Below are 20,429 nucleotides of genomic sequence, written 5' to 3' on the forward strand. Positions count from 1 at the left end.
TTCTGGAAAGATCAATTTTCCTTCAGCTTTCCTAATAAATGTCAGTGTGTCTTTCTACACTTGACACTAAAGAAACCAGATCCTTGTATCTAAGTTATGAGGGGACTCCCTGGTAGTACACACCATGACACGTCTGCTTTGAAAGGTACCCGTCTTCCTTGCTATGGAGCTACCCTAGCTCACAAGAGCTCTGGTGGTCTGATCAAAGGGCTCCCCAAAAGATTCATGTCACCCTCTCACTGAATACTTTTTACCAATAGTTTGGCACTTATGTTTCTCCAACAAAGAGATGGAAACAACACTGGAAAAGAGACACTCTTATAATGGGAACTGAGATTAGAGCCTTTACTTGTTAAAACTATTTCTTCCATTCAGACCTCCCACCTTTATTCTTCCTAATAAAAAGTTTAAAGCAAGGGTAGAGAATCTAAAAAGACATATAAAAACATAGCAAACAAACAGAAACAGCAGAATTCTTTAACAAGTCACCTCCGGGTTGAGATGCTGATCTGGGACTCCCAGGTGTCATGACATCCATGTCCTTCATACCTGTTACCAACCTCAACTTGTTATAACTTTAACGGCTCTTGTGAACAAGACAGGCTATAAAATAAATAAACGTTTTGCTATTTAAATCAACGCCTTTGACTCAGAAGTGTTTGTGTTTTCCCATTCAATTTAAAAGCAGGGTTGTGCTCAGTCTGGTGACAGACAGGCAAGTTAAATTTCATCTCATCAGGTGTGTCAGCATATACAACATCAATATACACAAGTCAGCCCCAAATATGTAACGCACAGATGAATGCATTAACATGAATCAATTCTTAATACGGCTATGTTTTAATTCTTATTTAACTCTAAATACTTACACTCAGTGAAGTGCTTTGAAACCCTGCAAACATACATTACGTACTGTTCACCTAAGCCATACTGGCTGGGCTTCACCCTCCTTTAACCAGCAGCACTGCCGTGACTGTAAAAAATCGCAGACCTGTTTTTCAGCACTGGTCCTGGCTGACTCCTCCTGTGCCAGCACCATCTCTCGCTCTGCAGTTATCTGTACACTTTCTCTTAGTGCTTCTTCCAGCTCTTCAATCCTGTCATCCTTCTTACGGAGACTGTCCTGGAAAACGACGGAAGACCAGATGAAGGAGACTAATTAACTCAAGGAGAGCCCATTTATCAAGGAAGGGCTATGTGCTTATAAAATGTTCTTCCCTTCAGAAGTACATCTAGGCCAAAAAGATATGGACACAAAGGAAAGAATGAAACAGGGGAAGAAAGACGTAGAGAGGTTGAAGAAGTAAGTATATTGTTAAGAGCAAAGGGTCAAGTTAGTTAAGCAAGAGAAACCTGTGATGGACTTCCTCCGTAACACACAGAAGAAAACTGTCAGTGTTAGGCAGATAGGCAAGCAGGGGCTTGATTATCTAAAAATGCAAAGCCGTTTCTGAGCTACTCTCTAAACTGGGCTTATAGCCAGCTTCGATGAAGCCTAAGTCACAAGACTCAAGAGCTAAACATTCTCTCCCTGCAAAGTTAAGCCCAGATGAAAAAGTAAACCGCGTGATCAGTCGGATATATGCTACATATAGACAATTGTTGGCAAATTCATTTTTTAAAAAAGAAATGCAAAAGGAGATTTTTCCTCATGAATTCAAGAGAGTAAAGTTTTCTCTCAATCTCATACAAGAAAACTAAAAATAACTGGTGACAAGTAACTGGTCTGGCTAAGGATGAGTAATTTGGTTAGACAACCAAAACCCACTAGGCCTAATATTCTACACAAGTCTAAGAAGTAACTTTTGGGGAGGTAAATATGGATTTCTACCGGAAAGACAAACAAAATCCTACAGGACTTTAAAATCATGTAAGATAGACGATCTTAAAAGAAGAAGAATAAATGAAACCGTTTTCAAGTAGTACGAAGAACTGGATCCATCAGATTATTCTAAGCATTTCTTCTTTAAACAGAACCAGAAGACTAAGAATAAGGTGCTACCTTTTATTAACAGATGAGACAAAGAACAAGATTTGTCCACTCATTCTCCAACTTGCTGAACACTCACATCAGCAAAAGATACCAAAGGATTTTGTCTTTTATCTATGCAACTCTTATTTGATCTTACTGTAGTTCAGTTTTCATAAGAACAAAGTACAAGAAAGTCCTTTTTTGACAACTCTGTCTTCAGAAATCTAGAACTGAAATCTAGAACTGAACTCTCTAGAACTGAAATCTCTACGTCAGAGTTTTCTCCCAACTTTGATGGAATGGCATCTATTCTTTAACATCCTTCCTAATAAAAAGCTGTTATATCTTTTGCTCTCTCCCATTTTTCTCAATTAAAAAAAAAGATTTAGGAAAAAGAATATTCACATTTTGATGATGTATGTTCTTTTTTTTTTTTAAGTTTTCATTCTTCTCGGAGATAATGTTATAAAATACTCTGATTTAGTCCCTAAGTAAGGTTCTGTTTTATGCAGGGCAGTTTAGCTACATCAAAAAATGCTCTTTGTTGAAATCTAAATGCTTCCAGTTTGCTTGCCACTAACAGCGGACTACAATAAGGGTTTCTACAATGAGGCCAAGCAGAGAGAGACAAGGAATGACTCCCTTGAAAACAAAGTCCAACATAGTTTCTCTTGATTCAAAGAAAATGAAATGTAACAGAAGGATTAAGTGGAAAGGAATGGATGCAATGATCTGTGCAGTCCTGTCAATGACTACATCTGTAGTAACATGGGGATTCTGAATTACAGATTCCTGTAAGCAAATAGAAACACAAATGGTTCCCGTTATCAATTAGCTGCGAATAGCTCAGTGTTATGTTTATGTCCAGCCTATTGCATCCTTCACCCTTAAACTGTCTTCTGGAGATCTCCTGAGAGGCTTCTGGTAACCTAACCTAAAACGAGGGTTATTCCAAATAACTTCCCAGGAACCTAATTTCAAGCAAACAGGTTTACTTGCTCTTCTGCATGGGCCAAAAAACAGCTTTGAGGCTTTATCAATAAAACTTTTTTTTAGAGCGAGGATAATTAGTAATTTGTCATACTGAAAGTTTCCCTGAAACCAGTGTTAAAACCAGAGTCTACCAGATGAGCTGTGTGTGCAAGGTCATTTATTTAAAAGTTTTCTGGACCTAATGGCAAAGCCTGGTGCAAAATCTTTCTCCATGACAAAAACGAAAAACAGAAGCCAAGTGAAACCACAAATAAAAAGAAAAGGAGAAGAGACTGTTGAATCATTTTTATGAGATACTGTAAGTCATGTTACATCTCAGTATAAAACTAGGTATGGGATCATCTGCTCTAAGGAACTCATATTAAACCAGGGCAATAACGAGAAAACTGAAGATAGCAAATCAAATACCACCCCCACCATCTTTAACAAAGTCCAACTACTGAAACCATACAGTGAACAAAATTTGGCTCTAGTTTTGTTTTTGGAATCTTAACAGATATCTGCTAAGGCAAACCAAGGAAGTTTCCTTTGTACTGAACAAAACCTTGAATCTATTTCATTTAATAAAATATTGAGCCAATGCCAGAAATAAATAGAACCTTTTAGTTCTACAAATATTGCAGCCCTAACCACACTGCTAGGTCATATTTATAATTATTCTTTCTTGTCCTCACTGTTTCTTCAAGGTTAAATACATTTTTCTGCACTTAGATTATAATATGGGTACTTTTTTGTAATGTTTAGAATACTAGAAAAAAGAAAAGATCTTAAAAAGTTTAGAAAGGGCAAAAATGACCACCCATAAAGAATAAAAAAATGGAAGGCAGTGGAATTTTTAATGGCAACACAGAAAACTAGAAGACAATTGAGGCGATGCCTTTAAAACTCCGAGGGAAAGATGACTTCTGATATAGAATCCTACATCCAAACTGTCAATCTAATGTGAGGGTGGAATGCAAAGTCTGAAAAACTTTACCTCACATCACAGACCCTCAGAGAGCTACCAGGTCTGTGCTCTGTCTCAAATGCATGGTGAAGGGAACTGTGGAGGTGACAACAAGCCTGGAGAATAAGTACAGTTTGGAGTAGAGGACAGAAAACTCCAGGAAAGATGTTTCCAAGAAAAAAGTGCATGTAGAGATTACCTGAGGTTAATTAATAAGGGATGATGGATTTTACAACAGTAACAATATTGGGAGGAATGTTATGGTTGGAAAAGGGAATTTGGGAATAAACTGGTGATATGTATACAAATAACTAATAAAACAAACAAACAAACCAATTACCACCACCAGGAAAAACTACAAGTCCAATAAAGGAAATGAAGTCATAATACACTACGTGCCTTGGTCACAATAATGCAAAACTTGATATAATTATATTGGAAAGACAGAGAGGGAAGAGTGTGGGGTGACTTGTGTAAAAAAGCCAATTCCTCATCACTCAGGATAAGAACTCAATACATAACTAATGTCCAAATGAGAAAAATAATCAAATAACGATAAAAAAGTGGAAGTAAACAACAGAAGAAACAACCCAAAGAGGTGAAAGTGGTCGTCTCCGAGGGGCAGGCATCAAGGTTAGACAAGAACGGGGTAGATGAGCCATACAGCACTGCCTTGCTTTGTATACAATATAAATATATATTGTTCTGAAAGAAATCAAAATGAAATTTAAAATGTTAAAAGAAGAGTGCACACTGCCAAGTAAATTAATAAGAATATAGAGAATTTGGGGGAATAGTTATAAATGTGGTGACTATTTCAGATACTGATACTCTAAACATATTAACTATTTATTACGGAAAGAGAAGAGCTGACTGGACAAATGTGTCACAACTCAGCGCTAACGGCAAAAAGGAATAAAAGTTTAAGAAAACAACATGTATGAATTTTAAGCCACTGTACTCTTCAGTTTTCTCTTCAAAAGTCCTGTGAAGACACAGGGAACAGACTTGTGGTTGCCAAGGCGGTGGGCGGACAAGAGACGGAGGGATGGGGAGTTTGGGGTGAGCAGATGCAAACCATTATATACAGAATGGATAAACAATAAGCTCCTACGTACAGCACGGGGAACTATATTCAATGTCCTCTGATAAACCATGATGGAAAAGCATATGAAAAAGAACATACATGTATAACTGAGTCACTGTTGTACAGCAGAAATCGAGACACACTGTAAATCAACTAGACTTGAATAAAATAAAATTTTTAAAAAGTCCTGTGAATTTCTTCATGTCAATAATTTGCTTGAGTGGGTCAAAGTGATGATGATAAATTCCTTTCCAGTCCTTAGGTAACTGTGGGATACTCCAAATAATAACATTTTTTAAAGGAATGATAATGTTGCCATAAGTTCTGCTATTAACCCAAAGATTCTGAAGATATCTAAAGCTTAAACATCTCAACAGCCGAGGTCTGAGGCACCAAGCCAAGAGCTTTCAAAACTGTCCCCCATCCCCTTTTCTGTGCAAATGGTTCCATACACACACACACACACACACACACACACACACACACACACACACACACACCCCTATAAAAACAGTAGTGAGTAGATTTCGGTGATAGAGTTTGACACAGAATTCTGGTGATAAAACTGCTCGTCTATACTATACTTAACAGTGTGTTTTGGTTTGAAGAGAAAAGTCTCTCACCTGTTCACTGCCCTAACTTTGAGCAGAAGTGACAGTGACCACCAGCTTCTCTGAATATGTGTGACGCAATAAAATGTCACTTGGTAAAGTGGTGGACTTCAGAAACTGTGAAACACAACAGACTCGGTACACTCTCAGGCCCAGGCTCGAGGAAGTAGGGGATGTGCTGAGCCCCCGGAAAGTACTCCTTGGTGGCTCTGAGAGTGATTGTACCAAGTACAGCCTAAGGCCCTGAATGTGCTTTACAGTCTTAACTAGACTTTCTCTTTCAAAAAGTCCACATTCACCCGTCTTCAACATAAATCATGAGGCAGCCACACCACTCAAGTCTGTAATCCTGGAGAAATCTGCACAGAAGCCCCGAGATCCCTAATCCCTTCTATCCCTGGGACACTCCGCAGGCTCGAAGGCTCTGAGGCATCCAGAAAGCAGAAAGATGACTTACTGGAACTAAATGTAGATAGAGATTAAAGTTAAGTTTGAGAACTTCATTCCTGTTGTTCGTACGCATTATTGATTTGCAGCTAGCCTGGAATAAAATCATAACTTCTCATTTGTCTTGTCCCATGCAACACAGCCACTAGCCACATGGAGCTAATGAGCACTTAAAATGTGTCCAAACTAAGATGTGCTATAAATGTAAAGACTTGCTGCCTCCCCCAAAAAGGCATGTAAAATAGTTCATTAATAATCTTCACACTGATTATGTGTTGAAATGGCAACATTTTGGACATACTGGATTAAGTAAAGTACATTATTAAAGTCATCTGTCTCCTTTTAGTTTTTTTTGTGATGCTATTAGAAAATGCAAAATTATACGTGTGCTCACGCTGTATTTCTACTGGACACCGCTCAAGTTTTTACATACGAAATGCATCTATAAAAGGCTATACAACACACCATGTTTTACATAAATTCGTAACTCTTCTCTTAGTTCGGAGCCTGTTAGCACATAAATATGAGGTACCAGGTGAGAATCCTTACGGAAAACACTGTCAAAAGCTCTAACAAGTGACTGACAATTACTGCAGTGATAACATGAGTAACAGAAATTCAAATGGCACTTACTGTTCTATCAACAGAGAAAACCAGACTGTGAATTGAAAGGAAAAAGAAAAATTCAGGCATGTGGCAGATTACTTTAGCACCTAGGATATAAAGTGCCTATGTTAGCTATTAATTATATCAATTTAACATGTTACCTCAATACTTAGCAGCTTAAAAGAACAGTGAACATTTTTTGTCTCACACAGTTTCTGTGGGTCAGAAACTCAAGAGCAGCTTAACCTAACAGTCTGGTGCCAGGTCCTCTCACTGGGGGACAGCTGAGATGTCTGCCAGGATTCAGTCCTCTGCTTCCTCTTACACGGTTGGCAAGTTGGTGACGACCACTGGCAAGGGGCCTCTGCTCCTCTCCACATGGCACCTGGCATTCCTCAGAGCAGGTGACCCTGGAGAGCAAGGCAGGGCATCCATGTCTCTTGTGTTCCAGCTTCAGAAGTCACATATCATCACATCTGACACTTTCTCCTGTGCACAAAGACTAACCCTGCCACAAGACTACACAAGGCCACAAATACCAAGAGGTAAGGATGCTCTGGGGCCACCTTGGAAGATGGTTTTCATAGTACCCGAGGCTATAGCTCCAGTACAAGAAAACCGGATTATCAACGAAGCAATGAAGAATGAAAACAGTGATTACCAGAACTGCTCCTGAGAGAAAAATAACTGTTGGGATAAGAGAGCCTTTACTACAAAGACACAGCTTTTGTTATGAGATTATATTAAAGTGGAACCCAAATGATACCAAATTAAAATGAAATCCAAACATACCTAAAATGTAAAAGGCAGACATTCAGAAGACATCACAAAATTGGGTTATGGATCAGCGTATCATTGGATATGAGATCAGCAAAATACGCATTCTGTCGGGAATTATTTAGAAGAAAGTCTGCAACTGGATTGAGTTGTAAGGGGAGATGTTTTCTTGGGATTATGGTAAACATTAGAGTACTCCAACTGCATTCAATGACAGTTCAGTCCTAAGAACACACAACATGCCAGTCAGTCGCAGCTCAACTGAAAACAAACTCCTGGGTCAGTGTTCGGAGAGCTATCCGCACAGCAGAGGTTTATTCATACGTTTAGCCTCCACATCTGGGGGGAATTAAGCCAGTTTTTTAAGAAAATATGAGAATGAAATATTCAGAGTCTTGCTGGCTCCCACTGAGTAAAGCCCTCTATAAACTCCTGACCCCTCACGGATTCTGATGATAATTAAGTCTAATCTTTACGCCAACTCTACTTATTAGCTGGGGTCCAATGAGACCACTTCATTCACAGAGGAAAGGGTTCAACGCAGGTGGTTTTTGTGACTAGTTCTGGGGGCATGGTAGAGGGAGAACGACAGGAAAGGGGAAGCTACCAAAGAATTTCTCACATCTTTAAACAAGAAGCCTCCTATACTCAAACGAGATTAGGGCAAAAGCTGTGACAGCTGTAACTTCACTCAGGCAACTGAAGAAGACTGGACCGGACCCTTTAGCAAATCCCATAATCCCACTCCCTTAAAACACTCCTCTGAACTTTACTTCTTGACATCAGCTCTGTCAACATCAGCTATAAACCAGCTGTAAGACTCTGCTCCCCACTGCCTTGCCTTCAGATCAAACGTTCACTAAGGAAAGCAAAGGCAAGAGGAAACAAGGAACAAGAGCAATCAGAAATTAATGTTTTGTTCTCTTCAAACAGCTCCCTCAAAATTGAAAGAAAAAAAAGGCTCACTATACAGTAACATAAAAAGAAGTCACTTGATACGGACAAATCTCATTAAGCTTTTCTCAGCAGCAGAAGGAAGGTCACTGCAGATTTCATGAATATCTGAGGGAACAGCCCCCCACGTCCACTCATCCCCCTGCCCTGGGCCTGCCAGTGGAGGTCATTCCCTCAGCTTAACATTAAGAGCCACTTCCTCTGGGGTAAACACCACTTACCAGAGAGTTTAACATGCTCTGAAAGATATTAATGTTAACTGCTATCCATTCTCCTTACTGTGAAGAGACCATGCTTCCTTCTCCATCACCCTCAACCCCACTGCTATACCTCCTCCCCATCCCCCAAACATAAATACACATGCGGAAGATTTCATTAAAATCCTTCAACAGGTCAGAATTCAATTAGCAACTGCTCAGATGCTTAGTGGGGTGGGGGGAAAGTTGAAGCCAGATGCATTGATGAAGTCAATTTTAAGAAAAGAAAGCTAGGGCTTCCCTGGTGGCGCAGCGGTTGAGAGTCCGCCTGCCGATGCAGGGGACGCGGGTTCGTGCCCCGGTCTGGGAAGATCCCACATGCCGTGGAGCGGCTGGGCCCGTGAGCCCTGGCCGCTGAGCCTGCACGTCTAGAGCCTGTGCTCCACGACGGGAGAGGCCACAACAGTGAGAGGCCCACGTACCGCAAAAAAAAAAAAAAAAAGAAAAGAAAGCTAGCCTAACACAGAGACAGAATTTGGTTACACACCAACCACTTTTTGGTTTAAGGAAATGCTTTGGGTTCAAATGTAAAGATATTTTCTCCCCCTGTTCCCTTTAAAGTCCCTCAAATATCTCCCACGGTTCAAGTTGTTAAAAATCAAAGTCAAAACAAAAGCAGATGCATTTCATTAAGGAAATGGAAACATATACATATAAAATAATGCTTTATATAAATAACTTTTATGGAGCACCGAGTACAAATATCCCACATAGATTGGCCAGGTGCTCATCTTGAAAATTCTGGTAGCTGGTAACAGAAGTTCAGGCAAGGACATGGGGTTTACCTAATCGTAGGACACGTCTCCTCTGATCACTAATGCTTATTAAAAAGAACAAGCACAAATTTTCAAAGTCTTCCCCCAAAACCCCAAAGATAGTCTTTTACTTAATATAATAAACAACTGATGTGGTCCATAAGAGGCTGTCTCTCTTGCCTCTGAGGTCTTGGCAAAGGTGCTATATATACACCTGTTTCTGCTCTCTCTTAAAAATAAAAGGAATCTCTTTGGAGATTCAACTTTCCAAATGCAAAGGAGGAGTTTCCACAATAACACAAAGGAAAGGATTAAACCATACGTTTCACTGAAGTGAGACCCTAGTACTTGTGAGAAATTTCATGACAAATGTAACTTTAACCACTTACTGATTTATGGGGAGCGTTCCTGAAATAAGCTCAAATGATGTGATTCAAAGTTCCCATAGAAGAGGGCTAAACTTACCTGCAGGAAGTAGCTTAGTAGGCTACACAATCACACTATAAATAAACATCCTTTCAGCACATTTCAAATGGGACTGAACTTTGTCCAGAGGAAAACACGCCTACTGAGGACATTTCAAACATGGCAGAATTTCTTAAAGTCAGTTTGAGACTTGGTTTGCTTTTTTCCTAAATGGTAAGAAGTGGCACAGTTTGAGCTAAAAGCTTTAAAAATTTGCACATGTGCCAACAATATAAGTAGGTGCTTTACCTGCAGGAAAACACAATTTTCAAGTTAATTTCAGCAACTATCCACAGGGTTGTGAAAACAGATGCTGATTTGTATGTACACTTTTCCTGTATAATCCCTAACTCCATTTAATATTTGTTGAGAACTCCATAAAAACCCACTTATGCTCATATTCCAGATAGAAAAAGCCCTAAGAAAAAAACTAATCCAAAGGGAACAAAGGATATAGAATTAAATCTTTAAATAGGTCAAGAAGGTCTGTTAAGAAGAAATCAAAATTTATTTTTCCAAAAACAAGAAGAACATTAATACATCAGAGGTATCTTGCATGTGACACATCACATGCTATTTCTGGGAGGATGTCAGATAATCAATTTTTTAAAAGGTTATCTTAAACCATTATCCCCATGGTCAATGGAAAAAGCAAGGATAAGTGGTCTTCGTTTCAGAAAGAAAAAAAAAAAATCTCTTACCAAAATGGAAGAAAACAAATTTTTGTAGGTAGAGCAAATAAAATACAACTGTAAAGAAAAACACAAATGTTTCACTGATTCTGCATCTAAGAGGAGAATTTGCCTAAATACATGTAAAGCTGCATTCCCCTATCTCTATTTCCATTGTTTTCACTTTCTTTGAACTTTATTCTTAATAGTCATTGGTCTCAGGAGAGCTGGCTCACAATGTTCTTTCAGCAGTCCCATTAATCTCCCTGACAGTCCTCTCTCTCAAGGTTAAATTCAGATACTTATCTCTGTCATAAATAAAAACAAAGCACCACACCACTACTGATATGAGCCACTACCCCCAGTTCAGTCTGCTTTGCCGTATCAGAACCTGCAGTTCTGTCAAAAGACAAAGTGTCACTGCTGAAAGAATAAAAATATGAAAGGTAGACATCCTGAACCAAGGGAAGATGGCATTTCCTTTGTTAAAATATGCGAGGCCCTTAGAGGGTAACCTGTGAAATTTTAAAGAATATTAGGGTGCTAAATATAATATCATTATACAACATTTTTTTAATTTGTAACTAAATTTTTATTACTTATAACAATAATTGTAGCTGTAATTAATGAACAGCTGCCTCTGTAAAAGATTAAGAAAGGTTAAAAAGAAATTTTTAAAATAGCCCTTAACCTAAGGCAGATATAAATTAGTCGGGGGGCGGGGGCGGAGAAGATTGATTAAATCACACAGGAACAATTCTAAAACAATGTATTGAAAAATATAAAATAAAATATAATTAAACATACAGGCTGAGGAACAACAGATAAGACAATAACAAGAACAGGGTGGAGTTCATCAACAAAAGTTAATTTTGAGCCAGAATCTTCAGGCAGTAAAGCTGGACATCCACAGTAAGAAGACTGCATGAGTAGAAGAGCATAAGTTAGAAAACCAATAAACTATACTTAAGGAACACCAACACTATCAGGTTGTATAGAATAGAGTAGCTATGCTAGTGAGTATTTCACCTAAAAATGAGGCTAGAAATTCTTAAAGGATTCGGTTTACAGGAAGCTCCCAAGGGCAGGCTAAGATGCTTGTGAATGAGAGGTCTTGACATCTATTGATGCAACTGAAATCAATAAACAATTTTATAGAGAACCAACAATGGGCAAAGTACCAAGACAGGGTTCCCAAACTCAAATATACGGGGAAACAACACACAGACTAACAGCATATAATACAAGGTAAGAAAATAAGCCTTGAAATCAAAGCAGAAACAAGCTGTAATGGAAGTGCAGCACAGAGTGTGATTAATTTCCACTGCAAAGATTTATGCAGGCTTTACAAGGGAGGGAACATTTGATCTGAACCTTAAAAGATGGGTAGGCTTGCAGTACAAAGCTTTTCTAATCCCAAAATGACCATCAGTCAAATCAGCTAAGATTATGCTTCCATATAATGCTTACTTGGGAGGCTCCTGTTGCTGGGATTTACCTAATTCCAGCTCTTCACACAGCAGTTACTTATGAATTCCACTACAGCACATCTTTTCACACATCCAGCACAAAAAAAAAATGTTTTAATAAGCATATCTAATGTTCACAGGGGGAAAAAAATTCTTCTTTATCTCTATATCCTCACAGCACTCAGCGCAATGACAATTCCACAACGGGCACTCAATAAATGTTTACTGAGGATAACCACGGATTATTCTGAAATCTGACATAGCCAATTGCAGTGAAACATGGCTTGCAGAAAATGTGAATGAAACAACTCAGATCTAAATGTAACTAATACAGAGCTAAGCTCTCGAGTAGTGGAAACAGAAAGCCTGGCAAAATTCGACGCAGACTGTCAACAGAAGAGCCGCTATAATCGAAAAACATTATAGTAGGACAAACATGATAGTAGGAAAGGCCTGTCACCAATCTGTGCCTCATTGCTTTTATCATTCATGTCCTTTATTTGTGAATATCAACTGGAATTGTAAAATAGTTTAAATGTTAGTATGCAAGGACCATGGCAGAAACTCTTTAAATACCCATCGTATAACAATGTCTTAGAACAGTCACACATATACCTAAGATATTCCAAGGATCTTGCGAAGGGCAGTGAATTTTGGTGAGCGTGTGACAGAAATACTGGCAAGGTAAGTATCTGGATTGATGTGGGATCATCTACTATGCCCAAGGTCAGCAGGGCAGAATGTAAGGCACCCCCTTCCCCAGACCAGGGGGATCGCTGGGTACTTTCTCTCTTGACCATCCTGGATACACTGGATACACTGGATCAGACCACACACGGATGCTGTCCTCTTTCTCAGCCTCTCAGCAGCATTAACAATCCTCTCCTGCCTTCAGTGATGCTATACTCTTTTTCTCTCCCGCTTCAAGTGGCCTCTTCATTTTAGCTTCCTTTCGAGCACCACCCTCTCCGAGTCTGTCCCAGCTCTCAACGGTGAGGATCCTAAGGGTTCAGCTCTAACTACATTTTCTTCTGTCAATATTTTATCTCTAGATGGTATCTGATTCTTATGGGTTAAAATATGATATTTAAGCTCAAGTCTCCAAAATTAATTTAACTACACCAGACTTCTCTAAACTTCAAATCTGCACTTCCAACTGCTGGCTTGACATCTCCATCAGGAAATCTCTCAGATACAGTCACATGTTGAAAATGGACTTGTTCCCCTTCCCTGGAAACCTGTTGACCTCACCCTCAGGGTTTGCCCATCTCATCACTGAGCATCGCCACACACCCTGTTCCCCGTGCCAGGAAACCTAGCAGCCATCCCCCTTCCTTCCTCTCCTTTAGTGCCCACATGCCAACCCACGAGAAATTCTTGCCTGTTCTACCTAACTGTAACAAATCTCAAATCCACCCTCTCTTCTTTTTTCTCTTCCGAGCCTCCAAAAACCTCTATCATCACCTCTCATCTTCATTATTACTACAGGGCCTCCTACTATGATCTGAGCTCCTTTGGAGGAGGGACGGTGTTCATCATCACTATTTACACAAAGCAGGTGTGCAAGACATATTTACTGACATACACTTTCTTCATAACCACTCTTATCCCATTCTAATCCGTTGTCCAAATACTGCAGAAAAAACAGTACTCTCAAAATGCAAATCATATCCTGTCCATATTTACTTAAGGTGTTTCGCTACTTATAAAATTTAAACTTCATACATGGCCTACAAGGTCCGGCGTTACTAACACACACGGGTGCCTGTGTTCTACCTCACTCACCACACTCTGGTCCTCGAACAACCTAAGGTAAGGTTTTTCTTACCTTAGGGATTCCCTCCACTTTAAACACTGTTTCCTCTGCTTTGCTTTTTAAGACCTCATCTTCATGTCATACCCTCAGAAGGGACATCTCTGATGGCTCTACCTAAATTTGCTGCCCACCATCTTTCCCTCCCCCACTATCTTTCAAGTGCCTGGTTTATTTCCTCACAGCACTTACCATAATTTCTACTTACTTGTCCACTTAGTTTTATCATTACACTCTCCTCCATGAGACAATATGCTCCAGAGGGTAGGGAACATGCCTTTTCGTAACTGCACAACCAAAGGTTAGCAACGGAGTTCTACACTTAGAGAGCATCCAATAGATGTATGTTGAATAAATGCAAGACATCAAGTATGTCTAAAGAAAATGAGCAAAATCAAACCTAACATCTTGGAGGGATAGAGACTTGTCAAGACATATCAACTCTGATAATAACGGTCTATTATCGATATCATCATGGCTTTAAGATTTGGGTCAAATCTTTGGAATAGTCAACTTGCTAAACTAATTCTAAACTAAATGACAGCTTTAGGATGTCAAACAATATGGAGAACACAGTAATATCTGCACTGCAAATTTAGAGATGGTATATGAAAAAAGCCCAAGATATCTATCCTGTATCTTACGTTTGGTGGTAAGATGTTTCTGAAATTCATAACTCACTTGTTTAAAGGAGATGGGAAAGTGAAGTGGGTGATTATAAGTGCTGAGGAAATACAGAGTCAATGACTATTTTTAATAAAATTTTGATTCTGAACTATTTACAGACATACAGAAAAGTTGCAAAAATAGTACAGAGTTCCCATACACTCCTCACCTAGCCTCCTGTAAAGAGTTTACATAACCACAGCACAACGATCAAAACTAGGAAATTCACACTGGCACAATATGACTGACCAAACTGAAGATCTTATTCTGGGCTTCCCTGGTGGCGCAGTGGTTGGGAGTCTGCCTGCCGATGCAGGGGACGCGGGTTCGTGCCCTGGTCCGGGAAGGTCCCACATGCCGCGGAGCGGCTAGGCCCGTGAGCCACGGCCGCTGAGCCTGTGCTCCGCAACGGGAGAGGCCACGACAGTGAGAGGCCCGCGTACCGCATTTAAAAAAAAAAAAAAAATCTTATTCTAATTTCATCAGTTTTTCCCTAATGTCCTTTATCTGTTCCAGGATTTAACCCAGGATCCCACATTTCATTTAGTTATTTAGTTGACATTTCTTCTAAGTGTCCTCCAATCCATCTAAAACAGTGTTCAGTCTGTCTTTCCCTGTCTTTCAAATGCTTGACATTTTTAAATATACTGCTCAGTTATTTTGTATAAAGTCCCAGAATTTGGATTTGCCTGGTATTTTCTCATGATGTTATGCATTTTGCAGACACACATCAGCATCTCTGTACCTCCCTGTCTGCATATAAATTGAACACCATGAGTTCTTACTAGTATCTCTGATTCCAGTCTAGCACCCCAGGTGCTTTTTCATGATTCTTTCTTGAATAATGAAAAGACTCAGCCTTCATTACCTACAATCTATTTCTTTATTATTACGACATTTATGTACAGTTCTTCTGTCTTTAGCTTCACAGTATTCAAGAAGATGGCTTCCAAAGCTCCTTAGGTCCGTTCCCTTCTTCCCCACCTCTTTGAGAGGGCAGTTATGTTACTCATTTATAAAACTGGATTTCATCTGTTAGGGTTTGTACTCCTTCTGGGGCTCCCCCAGCCCCACACCTTGACTGGTTTTATCTAGTTTTTGGGAAGGGTAAAGAGAAGTGTCACTTTCTCCTCAAACCTACCACCCCCATCCCCTTCCCCTTCTTTCTACTAATCCCCTCCCAACCACTCCCTTAGATAACTGGTCTCTAGCTTACTGTTCCTGTTTTCTTTGGCAAAAAGGATCAGATATATGTGTGTTCTCTCATAATGAGCAGCATACTACAGACAGTCTTTTGTGTACCACCGCCCCCCCCGGCCCCGGCTTGACAAGATGTCCTGGAGATCACTCCACATCAGTTCGTTAGAGATCTCCCTCATTCCTTTTTGGAGCTGCCAGTCTCCAATGTGGATGCACCACAGTGGACTCAAGCACTCTCCTATCTATAAGCAATTATGTTGTCTGCAATACTTTGCAATTAGTACAATACAGCAAATAACCTTGTGTACGTGACCTGTGAACAACACGGGGCTTAATCTGAGTATAATTACAGTCAGCCCTCCGCATATGAGGTTCCTCTGCATCCATGGCTTCAAACCACAGACCATGTGGTACTGTAGTATTTACTACGGAAAACTGTCGGTGTATAAGTGGGTCCTCGAGTTCAAAACTGTGTTGTTCAAGGGTCAGCTGTATATGTGTCTTTATACTGTTGGAGATGTGTCCTTAGATACATCTAGACATTGGAGAGCTGGGGCAGTAAGTACCTGCATATGTATATGAGAATTACAACCCACATAAAAAAATTGCTCTGGAGACTTTACAAATTATGAAGAGTACAAAAGGGCTTCTAAAACCAAAAAGTTTGAGACTAGTTAATGTAGAATATAGTAATAACTGTTCAAATCACGAAAGTACAAACAGGATGCAGTCGAGTGCCTTCACAACTAAGGCCACGCTAAACAGCAGCAGTGCTTAGAGCCTGTGAGATCCCGCAATTCCCTCTATTCTCAGGTAGCATTTTCATTTCATACGTAAGGTATCTCTTTAATCTCTTCAGGACACTTTTAATACGTTGAGCCAAGAACAAAGTAACAACTTATCTCGAAACTCACTTTATGCCAAAAAGAAATACTTTTATTTCCACCTGAAGAATTTTTAAAAATGGAAAATTAGAACAAAATGAAGATACCTTTTCAGATCACTTTCAAAATAAAACATGGAATTTTGAATTAAAGAAAAAACACACAGAAGAGCAAGGACAACGAATGTGCAAATGCTACGCACAACTGTCAAGGATAAGCCTCACACATGACGTTGAACAAAAGAAGCCACAGAAGAATAAATATGATCACTCTATTTACGTAAAGCAAAAATACGTAAAACGAATCTATACTTTTAAAAAATATATACACAGGTTGTAAAGAAAAGCAAAGAACAATAAAAGTCACAATAATGAAGGAAGGGAAGAAACGATGATTGGGAAGGAATACATAAATGATTTCTGGGATGCCAGCAGTATTCCAATTCCTTGAGACAATCACTTTACATGTATTATTCACACTGTGCATGTAGGTGTGTGTGTGTGCTTTATGTACTTTTTAAAATGTGTATTATTCCTCAGAATAAAGGAAGTTAAATGAAAAAGTAATACCACTGCTTTGTGACAAACTGTAACCAGTAAGAGCGAGGCCACCAAGGAACTTAACACCATAACGGGTAGTCACTGAATAACGAAAGGCAAAAACGAACCTCCTAGTTTAAACCAAGCTTTACTCTTCACAAATAAATGAAAATACACTGTGTGTTTATTAACATGATAAGCATAATTAATCTTTGGGAGCCAAGGTGGCATCTGATAAAGATTAAATATTCATTACTCATCAAAGTTCAAAACATTAGTTATAAAGCATTTCTTTTTAACATGATAAAAAATATTTTTTAATCCTCGAATTACTATTATGCCCATACTGGAAATACTACAATAATTCTTTCCCTTCACTTCACCTATTTCATGAAAACATCAGTAATGGACCCATATGTACATTCAGAAATTTAAAACAAAAACAAATTCAGATAATGAGAACTTTTAAAAATACAAATCCTCAAACAATTGCTTTTCTACTCCCCTACTCCCCCATGGATTCTACCATTAGCCATTTCTCCAAGAATCCCTAGTGTCTTTCAGTGGGGACTCATATTTAGAGATCACAATAGGGTCCTAGGGATACTCACCACCACTGGGTTGTCATTTGCAATGACACAGTTAAGAAACAAGTAGCAGAGCTAGTGAGTAAAAGAGCTGAGATCAGGTCCAAAGTGTCCCGCTTGTAGTCCAGTGCTCTTTTCACAGATCTGAATGAAGTGCATCCATGTGTATCTTGCATATGGCCATCAGCTATCATTTTTCATAACTTGAATACCTGTCACTTACTGAGACACCTTGGAAAAGTCACTCATCCACTCTAAATTCGTTTTGTCTACATGTAATATATAAACAAATAATCTGATTCACTCATCTGTCGGGTTATATAAAGAGGAAACAAGAGATGACCTATGAAAGCACTTTTGGTGTTACTGTAACACCTGACAGAAGATTAAAAGGGCACGCTTCGGTTTACAAAGACAGACTGGTAGCAGAAACCATTATTTGGTGGGGGTGGGGGGAATGAGACAGATGAAATGGGTAAGGCGCTGCCATAAAGAAGGGCTTGTCTTATAAAACAAATAAATATTCTCTATAATTAAAAACAATGTGATCCTAGTCCAGAAAGCAGGTTGAACTGAAATCCTAGAAACAGCCTAATTATTAAACAATTTCATAAACCATAAAGATGTCAATTCAAACTTATGAGCAGTGAAATAATATTCTATAAATACTCTAGTGAAATTGTTAGCAATGAAGAAAAAAATAAGACCCTCACAACACAAGCTATCCTAAAATTATTTAAATTAAAAAGCAGGGCTTCCCTGGTGGCGCAGTGGTTTAGAGTCCACCTGCCAGTGCAGGGGACACGATGAAAGCCCAAAACAACTTAAAAATATTTATAGGTAAATATTTATATGTTCTCAAAATGGGGATAAACTAAGCAAAAAATCTACAGGGAAAAAGCCACCATGGAAGACAGAGATAGATTTAAGTACATTAATAAACAAATGAAAACGTAAGACATGAAAAAATACTCTTCCTCACTGGTAATCAGAGAAATATAAATTAAAACAAAAATTAAATATTTTCCACCCATCAGATTGGCACTAAAAAATAAAAACGGAGGAAGAAAACTTATAGTATCAACCGTTATTGGCAAGGGTGAGGGAAAACTGGTATGCTGCTTTTTCAAAAGTTGGTGTATTTGAGGAAATTTATACTGTTTCTATACAGAGTATGTATTTTATAATCAAAGTTATATACAAGAGGAATGAAAAAGGGAATTAAAAAGTCGGGTTTTCAGGTCAGAAATGAATTTGTTATAAAGCCTAACAATGGTTTCTATGTAACAGATAACTCCTCCAAATCTCTCCAGTAAAGATTTCTGTGGCTATGCAATGTGGCATAAACACTACCATACCAATGAGAAACTATAATGAGAGAAAGACAACCTGGCAGCGGCTAGCAGTCTTGGCAGGAGTTTTAGAGATTTCCACCACGTCTATGGCATTCTCTAAACTTAAACTTTCATTCAGACAGGTGAGAGATCCAGGGAGTCTCAGTTAAAATCACAGTCGAGCCACTACGAAAGCTGTGTGCATGTAGGTATAAGTAATTCCATTTCTCTGAGACCACTTCCTCATCTGTAAAATGTGAAAAACCCATCTGCCCCTCTGGACTAGTGAAGGTTAGAAACAGTGAATGCCCAGGCCCTGGTTTCAAGCACCGGGCACACAGCTGACACTTACACGGTCACTGCTACTCTTGTTATGGAGTCTGGTTTAACTTAGTCTTGTGAATAATTAGGTCCAAACATCGATTATGTCTCCAGTGAAGTAAAAAAGTATGTTTTAATACATCCTGTATGACTGAAATACACTCTCTAAACTAAACTTTTTAAAAGTAAGGAAAGAAAGAGGGAGGGGGGGAAAAGGTAAGAAAAGTGGGGGGAGAAAGGAAAGGAAGATGGAACCAAGAAGGAAGCCAGGCACAAACCAAGACCGGCAATGCACTTTAATGAAGGAAAATGGCCCATCGCTACGCTGACCACCTGAAGCTCAACAGACCCCGCTCATCACACGGACGCTGAACTTACCAAGGAGGCGGGATCCCCTTGAGGAGACAGACCTTCTCCTTTGCTGAGGTTTCCAAACAAAGCTGTGGAATAAAACTTGCCTTTTCTATTTAAGGCCATCCCTTTACTGCTAAACAGCTGGTCTGAGAGGAAGGCAGCGGGCAGGGTTAGAAAGAGAGGAAGAGGAGGATGGAGAGTGAGCCACGTGCAAGCGGGGAGGGAACCTGCTCGCCCAGGGCCTGGCCCCCTGCCCACCTGCAGCTGCTGGGAGCTGTCGCTGAGGGTGTCCTCCCTGCGCCGGGCCTCCTCCAGCATCTGCGCGCTTTTCTTCTTCTCCACCTGCTCCTTGTGCTTCAGGTTTGCTACCTTCTTATTCTGGTCTTTCACTTGCCTGTGGATAAGGGGAGAAAAATCAAGCTCTTCATATACACGCACAGGAAAGAATGTTTATTCACCGACTTACACCACTGACCTCCAAAAACAGCTGAGAACCAGCAAGAGTTCCTGCTGCAAAACAATCCCCCAACACTGCAATGCTCTTTCCCACCAATGGCAGCAAGCTGTTAACCAGGGCGTTTTGGGAGCACGTATTTAAGCGTGTACTTTATGAAGCACAATGAAATCGTAAAACAAACCAAAAAAAGGCATGGGATAGTGTGAAATGGCAGAAAAAGGAAATAAAATTCAGAGATTTTTGCTGGAAATATGAAAACAGCCT

The 20,429-nt window shown here is 39.5% G+C and overlaps 1 protein-coding gene across 6 annotated transcripts in view; it reads right to left on the minus strand.

Annotated features, from left to right (window-relative positions):
- The window catches only part of ERC1 (ELKS/RAB6-interacting/CAST family member 1), a 348,818-nt gene that overhangs the window by 199,660 nt on the left and 128,729 nt on the right, over positions 1 to 20,429 (minus strand). For all 6 annotated transcript variants that reach the window (XR_003001538.1, XR_003001537.1, XM_024733026.1 and 3 more), the window contains 2 exons: positions 19,967 to 20,102; positions 992 to 1,123 (listed from right to left, as the gene is read on the minus strand). Coding sequence is in view for 4 of the 6 variants with exons in the window: in XM_024733026.1 (XP_024588794.1) it covers positions 992 to 1,123; positions 19,967 to 20,102 (268 nt within the window). In the remaining 2 variants the exon portion in view is untranslated. The remainder of the gene's footprint in view (positions 1 to 991; positions 1,124 to 19,966; positions 20,103 to 20,429) is intronic.

Source organism: Neophocaena asiaeorientalis, unplaced genomic scaffold, assembly GCF_003031525.2.
Source record: "Neophocaena asiaeorientalis asiaeorientalis breed wild unplaced genomic scaffold, Neophocaena_asiaeorientalis_V1.1 scaffold150, whole genome shotgun sequence".
NCBI classification, from domain to species: Eukaryota; Metazoa; Chordata; class Mammalia; order Artiodactyla; family Phocoenidae; genus Neophocaena; species Neophocaena asiaeorientalis.